Below are 9,540 nucleotides of genomic sequence, written 5' to 3' on the forward strand. Positions count from 1 at the left end.
ATTCCTGGAGCCTTATTTTTTGCTATTTCCTTCAAAGCAGCTTGAAGTTCTTCCTTCATCACCATAGGCTCTTGTTCATGTTATTTCATTAAATTCTTCTATGTCTGCCAATTCCTTCTGATACAGTGACTCAGTATATTCCTTCCATCTTCTTTTAATACTTCCTGGATCATTTAACATTCTGCCAAAAGCATCCTTTATTATAACAACTCGAGGTTTGAATTTGTTCTTCAGTTCCTTGAGCTTAAGAAATGCTGAGCGAGTTCGGCCCTTTCGATTTTCTGACTCCAACTGCTTACACATTTCATTGTAATATTTTACTTTGTCATCCCATGCTGCCTTTTGAAATCTTCTATTCCACTCTTTAGTATCTTGAATTCTTCCCTCTGCTTTGGCTTCTCTGCGCTCCAGTGCAATATTCTGAGTCTCTTCTGACATCCATTTTGGTCTTTTCTTCCTTTTCTGTCTTTGTAATGAATGTTTGCACTCTTCTTGGATGATATCCTTGATATCCTCCCACAACTCATCTGGTCTTTGCTCATTAGTCTTCAAGGCCTCAAACCTGTTCCTGAGATGGTTCTGAAATTCAAGTGGGATACACTCAAAGTCATACTTTGGTTCCTGTGGACTAGGTTTAATTTTCCTCAGTTTCAGCTTGAACTTGCATATGAGTAGTTAGTGGTCTGTTCCACAATCAGCTCCGGGCCTAGTTTTCACAGCTGACAGTAATCAATCTGATTCCTATGCAAACCATCAGGTGAAGTCCATGTATATAACCAGCATTTATATCTCTTAAAAAACATATTTGCAATGAGTAAGTCACTGATTGTGCAAAATTCAATCATCCTCTCTTCAGCTCCATTTCTGTCACCGAGCCCATGTTTTCCAACTGCTGAATCTTCTTCTCTGTTCCCAACTTTTGCATTCCAGTCACCCATTATTATCAATGTATCTTGATTGCATGTTTGATCGATCTCTGATTGTAAGAGTTGGTAAAAATCTTCTATCTCTTCTTCCTTGGCTCTGGTTGTTGGTGCATATATCTGAATGATAGTGGTATTCACTGGCTTTCCTTGTATGCGTATAGATATTATCCTGTCACTCACAATATCAAGATGGATCTAGCAATGGCTTTCTTAACTATGAAAGCAACTTCATTTTTCCTCACCTTTTCATCTCCAGAGTAATATATGATCAACAGACTCAAAATGCCCCATGCCAGTCCATCTCATCTCCCCCAATGCCTAGTATGTCAATATTTATGCGTTCCATTTCTTCCTTAACAATATCTAATTTTCCTACATTCATGGTTCTCACATTCCATGTCCCAATCATTAGTGTCTCCTTACAACTGTTCCTTTTCCTTTGTATTTCTATACCTGAAAGCTCAGCCTCAGTTGCCCTTTCTGTTATCTACATGTGTTCTGTTGTACAGAGGGTTTTCGGAGGCCTGCTATTTCAGAAGTGGATGGCCAATCCTTCCTAGTCTGTCTTAATCTGAATGTTCAGATTTAGAGAAGTATCAGACAGAAAAGCATTTTATAGTAAAGTGAAAGATATATTCCTTATTGTGGAGTTAACCATTTGTATCCGTGTTGTCCCTCTCCTTGGCACATGTGTCTTTACCCAGTTATTTCCCTGCTTCACCATGCACCAGGCAAGATACCCATCTTCCCTTCAACATCCATCTCCCATTGTCCCCCCCCTTTGATCTAACAGCTTATATTTGAAGCTTCCTTGGCTTCCATGATTCCAAACACGTCGGCTTCAGACAGTTTCTTATGATGTGACCAGTGTCTCCTAAGTTCAGTAGCAATGCTTCTGAGGGAAGGTGATGTGTTCTGTAGAGCTGGTGTGTAGATAGGTTGTTTTTTTTCTTGGCCCGATTAAATATATACAGTACTGGAATCTAGTAAAAAGTTCAAGAGAAAGAGTTACAATGCACTGAAAAGTGCTATAAGGAGTTGGAGAGGCTGCTTTAGGAGCACACCAGCTGGATAAATGTGACATTTATTTTATTTTTTTTTTAATGTGACATTTAAACTGAGAGAGTTACACTCAGAAGCAGAAGAAAACATGGCAGATGCTAGACAAGTAATTTGAAGAGATAATGAAAGCTAGAGCGTTCATGGCCTTGTAAGTTCTTATGAAAGGCAAATGATGGCTTTTCTCTTATCTGAATGGTATAAAGAAGCAATTACTATACAAAGGTTTATAAACATCAACTCTGAAAGGTTTGAGGCTATTGTTAAAGCTACTGTGTCACTCTCTCACCAAACAGTCTGCTTCTTATTCAGTGAATCTCTGCTTTATCATCCATGATGCTCTTCTCCAGGGAGTGGTCCCTTCCTGTGACATCAGTCCCACCACCCTCACATTTTAGCAGCATTCTGGCTGTACTTTCAAGACAGATTTATTCATTCTTTTGGCAAACCACTGAATATTCAATACTCTTGCCCAACAATTTAATGCACAGCCATCACTTCTTCAGTCTTCCTTAGTCATTGTCCAGCTTTCCCATTCATATTACAGAACTAAAAATACTATAGCCTAATCAGGAGCACTTTAGTCCTCAACATGATATTGTCGTTTTATGACACTTTAAAAAAAGATCTTTTGCAGCAGATTTATCCAATTAAAGCATTTCATTTTTAATGACTTTCAATTTTCCTAGATTCAGATTTTGTATATTTCACATTTCAACTATAAATAGAAGAGAGCTCTGATGGCCTTGCAGTAAGCACCTGTACCATCAACCAAAAGGCAAGCAGTTTAAATCCATTAGCTGCTCCGTGGGAGAAAGATGGGCAATCTCCCCCCGGTGCATTTTACAGCTTCTGAAGATCTACTGGAGGTTCAGTTTTGTGGTGGTCCCAACATAACACACTGTCAGGGGAAGACCCTCAATAAGTTTGATAAATACAGTGACTAAAACAAAGGTCTTGAGCATATCAAGGATTGTGAGGAGGGTGCAACACAGGACAAAGTTAACTGGATTGTTACGAGTCCAAATTGACTCGAAGGTACTCAAATTATGAAAGATTTTTGTTTTTTTTTTCTTCTCAATTCAAGCTGTGCTATGCCAGTAGATGAAGTGCTTGAAAACTTTACTTCCACATCATTAAAGCTGACTCTACTGTGAGGAGGCAGCACTCTCCCAGATGTATTCTGTCAGCCTTCCAACCTGAGGGGCTCATCTTTCAGTCCTCTGTGAGACAATGATTCACCTCATCAGGTCTTTCTTGTCCGTCTTAGTCTGAAAGCTCTGCTGAAATCTGTCAACCAGCTGGCATTTGGTCTACTAGTGGCAAAGCTTCGAGCATCACAGCAACAGTCACAGGACAACAAAATGTCAAGTGATGGGTCATCTTAGGTAGACAAAACTTCAATATTAGTAAGTCAATCAATCACAAAGTTTAACAGAAAATCAAAAACCACTTTCAATGATAAAAATTCTTAGAATCAGTGACTCATTTTAGGGGAAGTATATTATACCACCTACCAAGTCAACGTATGGTGAAGTGGCAAGAGATGCAAAGGGAAACAAGAGATTTTCTATAAATATACAGCAAACCAAGGCTCATTAGTATAGAAGCAAATAAACAGAAACAAATGAAAGGAAAGAGCACCAATAATGTAACAAATATCATACTTAATGAATATGAGCTGACAATTATCTGACTTATACAAAAGCTTTTATAGATCAGGCACTTAGGTCTTCTAGTTAACTAATGTTCTTCCTTTTAAACTACTTTTTGTGGAACACATTATTTTCTAATAATATGTGAGGACTTAAAATATAGTGGGTAAAGAGTAGTGCTGCCAACCCAAAGGCAAGAGGTTCATGTTCCCTAGTGGCTCCACAGAGGAAATAGGGACAATCACCTCCCATGCAATTACAGTCTCTGAAAATCCATTGAAGGGTCAGCTATGAATCACTGTCAACTTAAAGGCAATGAACAATAGCAACAACTCATTTCATGAATAAGAAAAACCCAACTCTCAAAAGGAATAGTTTGTAGTACTAGTCCTATGGACTAGATCATATACTTATTTCACTTTTAGAATATCAACTAATATTTAAAATAGGTTAGATTATGCCTTAAGCCCTCTCTAGAGGACATAGACTGACTATTCATCTGGGGACTAACTAGCTGTCGTCGTATCAAACTGATCCTTTCCGGAAGTGACAGATTCTATGTATAAATGTGGTCCTTTAAATGCTAGGCTCTTCCAGTGTTAGAGGAAAACTGACTCAGGTGGATGTAAACAACACAATAACTTTGAGCTTATAGGAAATTTAAGGTCTTTTTAACAGTAATTTTCAATTCTCTGAAAATAGTTTATTGTCTGCTAATTTAAGTTCTCTAAAGAATGAGATGCCATTACAGCCTATCAGGAACATTCTCTCAAGAAAAAAAAATACTATGAATTTTAACATTAATGTTGAATTAGCGTGTTTTTAATTCAAATAATCTTACCCTCGGGGACCATCTGGAATAGCATTTGCTTTGCGGCAAGTATCTAGGACGCTTGTTCCAGGATCAAGAACTAATTCAGAAAATGAAGCTTCTTTAAATAACTCTTTCAATTCTTGATCAGACATGACCTCCAGTGCATCTATGCTACTATGATAAAGGGCATGTGTACATCTGAAAAACAAATTTTTGAGAGCCAAATCACGAGCGATTATTAAATAAAAGACAAACTTAAATAAAACATTTGTTATATTTCAAAGTTCTGAAACATCTTTAATAATTTACAAACTTAACATAATCGTTTCCCCCAATAAGAGAGAGGCGACTTTACAGCATTAAGTAGAACAACAATCTTTAATAAGAGTGTGGCTCCAGATTTTTTAAAAACTATCAACTAAATAAAATAGCTTCATGGAGTCTAAATGATTTTAAAAGTTTACCTTTTAGCAGATTCTAACCCTTCTCGTCCGTGGACAAGCTTTGTTACTTCTGCAGCAAGTCGCTTCTGAGGACCACGCTTTTCTGGCTCTCTGTCATGCAGCTGCATTATGTGGTTAATCTCTGAAAGGGGTAGAAAAGTGAAGAGCTTCAGGTACCTTAGGGATGAAAAATAAAATATTATAGTCACATCACATATTGGATCTGTGTCTCCTATTCCTTTATACTTGAAAGAATATGCTTCGTCCTTTCTTAATTTTTAACCATGAAATATTGCATACAGGAATGTACAGAAAAGGATATAAAAGACACCCATGTACTGAAGATAATAGACACCCATCAGACTAAGAGTATCTGTCATCTTTGATTCAGAATTTTCCTATTAAGAAATGAAACGGTGTACAGATCAAGGCCCTAACCTTATTCTCCTTGTCCCAAGACGTAGCTACTAATCTAAATCCATGAAAATCTTCCCAAAATATGATTTTATACTTTATATGTATGTACCTAAAATGAAAAAAAAAAGAGATTAAAAAATTTATATATTTCATATATATCTTCTTTTGAAATATTTTACTTGATAAAATAGTTGTTGTTGTTACATGTTATCAAGTCACTTGTGACCCTATGTAAAAAACAGCTCTGAACTCTGTCCTATTCTGAGTCAATCTCACTATCCCCTATTTACCTTTCCCCATTACCCCAGTAACTTTGTCAATCCATCTCATCCAGGGTCATCTTCTCCTGCACTGACCCTTCACCCTTTCAAGCATAATATCCTTCTCCAAGGACTGCTCGCTTCTGGCAACATGCGCACAGTAGGTGAGAAAAACTTTAAAATCCTTGGCTCTAGAGAGTAACTTGGTTTCACCCCTCTCCAAAAGTGTTTGTTCCCTTGGCAGTCCATGGCATGTTCAATACTCTTTTCCAGCACCACAACTCATAGGTATGTTTTGTTTTTTCTGTCACCCTTAGTCACTGCCCAGCTCTCTGATGCATAGCAAGTAACCGGGAAGATCATAGCCTGGATCAGGTGCACCTTAGTCTACAGACTGACACCTTTAGACTTCAGCACTCTGGAGAGGTCCTTGACAGGAGGCTTCCCCAATGCAACTCATCTTTTGATTTCCTGGCTGCTGTTTCCAAGAGTGTTGATTATGGACCTGAAAAAGCTGAAATTGTTAACAATCTCAATCTCTTCTCTATCACGGTGCTGTCAACTGGCCCGGTGGTAAGAATCTTCTAAAAGATCATTTCTAGATCCATCCTGAAACATAATTTGTGAGCAACTGGATAATATCCATACACAGACAAGAAAGACTTGTTAATACCACTATCATTCAAATATATGCACCAACAACCAAAGCCAATGAGGAGGAAGTAGAATGTTTCTACCAACTCTTCCAGTCAGAAATTAATTGAACATTCAGCCAAGGTGCATTAATAATGGGTGACTGGAATGCAAAAGTTGGAAACAAGAGAGAAGGATCAGTAGTTGGAAAACATGGTCATGGGGACAGAAATGAGGCTGGAGATAGAAAGACCATTTGTGACTTATTCATTACAAGTATCTTTTATAAGAACTGAACAAGGGCAGTTCTGGTGGTCTAGTGTCAAGAAGCTGTGCTACAATCTCAAAGGCACAGCAGAAGATGGGGTAATCACCTCCCGTGCCAGCCGAATCCAATTCAACAGTATACAACAAGAAAAAAAAAGAAAAGAAAAAAGAAACATGATGGCTATACACATGGACTTCACGTGATGGTCTATACAGGAATCAGACTGATTATATCTGTAGAAAGAATTGTTGGAAAAGATCAATATCAGCTGTGAAAACTAGACCAAGTGCTGACTGTGGAACAGACCATCAACTACTCATATGCACATTTAAACTGAAGCAAAAGAGAATGAAATCAAATCCACAAGAACTAAAATTTGACTTTGAGTCTGTCTCACCTGAATTAAAAAACCAAATCAAAAACAGGTTTTAGGCTTTGGACACTAATGAACAAAGCGCATATGAGCTGTGGGAGGATATAAAGAATATTATCCACGATGAACGCAAAGGGTCATTACATTACAAAGACAAAGGAAGAAGAAAAGAACAAGATTCAGAAGAGTCTTGGAATACTGCACTAGAGCGCCAAGAAGCCAAAGCAAGAAATCATGAAGTTAAGGAGCTGCACGGAAGATTTCAAAAGGCAGTTCAGTAAGACAAAGAAAAGAATTATAACAAAACATGCAATGAGTTGGAGTCAGAGAATCAAATGGGATGAACTTGCTCAACATTTCTTAAGCTGAAGGAACTGAGGAAAAAATTTAAGCCTTGAGTTGCAATACTTACAGATGTTATTGGCAGAATACTGAATGATCCAGGATGCATATAAAGAAGGCGGGAGGAATACACAAACCCACTGTATCAAAAAAGAACTGACACAGAAGAATTTCATCAAACATATGATCAAGAGGCAATCGTGTTGAAGGAGGAAGTTCAAGTTGTTCTGAAGGAACTGGCAAAAAACACGGCACCAGGAACTGATGGAATACTAACTGACATATTTCAACAAAGAAATGTAGCCCTAGAAGTATTCACCAAGTTGTACCAAAAAATCTCAAGGATAGTTACTTGGCCAGCTTACTTAAGAGATCCATATTTATTCCTATTCCAAAAAAAGGGTGCTCTGAAAGAGTGTGGAAATTATCGAATAATATCACATATAAGCAAAATTTTGCTGAAGATTATCCTAAATGACTGGAAAAGTAATCAGCATAGAACTACCAGAACTAAGTTTAGGTTTAGAAGAGGCCATGGCTTTAGGAACATCATTGCCGATGTCAGATGGAACTTGGCTGAAAGCAGAGAGTACAAGAAGAATGCATATCTGTGTTTCATTGACTAGACAAAAGCATTTGACTATGGGGATCGTAACATGTTGTAGCTACTCTTGAGAAGAATGAGAATCCCAGAACAGACTGAAATGTTGCTTGATCCTGTACCATCCTCACAATTGTTGGCTGTTGGAGCACTCTGTTGTATCCATTGCTTCAATATATTTAGTCAAGGGTCTTCCTCTTTTTCACTCACGAAGCATGATGTCCTCTTTACGAGCTAGTCCCTCTTGACACCATGTCCAAAGTATATGAGACAAAGTCTTGACACCTCACTTCTAAGCAGCATTATGGCTTTACTTCTTACAAAATGGATTTGTTCAGTCTTCTGGCAGTCCACCATATATTTACTATTCTTCACCAACATGATAATACAGAGGCATCAGTTCTTTTTTATTCACTGTTCAGCTTTTGTATACCACTTTGGAACAATCTCACCAACATTTGGTATTGGAAATTTTTTATCTTTATTTATTCTGAAGGGTGAGTGTTGGTTTATGTTATCCCATGATTTGTTCTTGTATTTTTCTTGTCATTTTTAAAGCACCTTTTCACATATTTTTGGCTTTCTGCACAGGATCTATTTCAAGTATCTGTGTTTTTCTATTGAGTTATCTTTTTCCTATTAATTTTCAGAAACATTAATATCCTCTCCCATGATGAATGGTGACTTTTAAGTAACAGATCCCACTTTTAATTTTTAATTTATTCCTTTTGTGTTCCAAGAATCCCTATCTAAAAGTCATAAAGAGATTTTTCTGTTTTCTAACATTTTTAAAGTTTGTCTTATTATAGATTTAGGTCTGTATTAATTCTTACATAAAAGTGTTAGGTAGTTTCATTTCATCCTCATCTACCCCCTAAACATGCATCTAATTATCCTGGCAATACTAAAAGTAAATACTACTCTGAAATGCCTTCTTTTTCAGTAATCAAATATATATATATATTTATATGTCTAATTTCTCAAATCTATCAGTCTTTTTATTAAACCTTGCATTTAAAAATCTAGAGATTATTAGAAAGTGAGTTTAGCATGGTTGTTGGAATCAAATTTAATATACAGAAATTAATCTCATTTCTATATACCAGAACCAAGCAGAAAATGTACATTCAAACATATTAGTTCTTGGTATATTAACCTTAGGACTGTATGACCCAATGCCCTAGAGATGAAAATAAATAGGGGGGACTTCTATAACTTTCTAATATAACAAAAATATGTTCCACTCTAATAATTAAAGTGTGCTTTGGCCAATCCTGTTTGGCAATCTGTCTTACCTTCTTCCATAAAAAGAGGATACAGACTGGATATGAGGGAGGTGGTGGTGGAGTTAGGTGTCAGTGAATCTGTTCCAACTCAAAGTGACTTGCCCTTTTCATTTCCATGTAAATCTGAGAGTGAGTTTGCCATGTTCTTCCATGACTATGACATAGGGGGCTCATATAGCACAGCGGTTAAAGGAGTCACATGCTAACTGAAGTCAGTAGTTTGAACTCACCAGTTGCTAAAAGAAGAAAGACATGGTAGTCTGTTTCTATAAAGATTACAACCTTGGAAAATATGTGAGGCAGAACTTCTCCATTTTATAACTCCATCTATGGATATCATCCCTATTTTCATTCAATAGTGTTTTCTAATGTTTTGCTAGAGATCTTACAATTAATTTTATTTTTTTAAGAATTACTTCTTGAGCTGGCGAGCTCTGGTGGCCTAGTAGCAAGAAGCTGTACT

The 9,540-nt window shown here is 37.0% G+C and overlaps 1 protein-coding gene across 1 annotated transcript in view; it reads right to left on the reverse strand.

Moving 5' to 3' along the window:
* The window catches only part of YARS2 (tyrosyl-tRNA synthetase 2, mitochondrial), a 24,846-nt gene that overhangs the window by 7,013 nt on the left and 8,293 nt on the right, over positions 1–9,540 (reverse strand). Inside the window, exons 3-4 of the mRNA XM_006902183.1 lie at positions 4,919–5,074; positions 4,482–4,652 (exon numbers count right to left, since the gene is read on the reverse strand). Of these exons, the coding sequence (XP_006902245.1) occupies positions 4,482–4,652; positions 4,919–5,074 (327 nt within the window). The remainder of the gene's footprint in view (positions 1–4,481; positions 4,653–4,918; positions 5,075–9,540) is intronic.

The sequence above is a fragment of the Elephantulus edwardii genome, unplaced genomic scaffold, assembly GCF_000299155.1.
Source record: "Elephantulus edwardii isolate Elephantulus edwardi_28Jun2011 unplaced genomic scaffold, EleEdw1.0 scaffold00377, whole genome shotgun sequence".
NCBI classification, from domain to species: domain Eukaryota; kingdom Metazoa; phylum Chordata; class Mammalia; order Macroscelidea; family Macroscelididae; genus Elephantulus; species Elephantulus edwardii.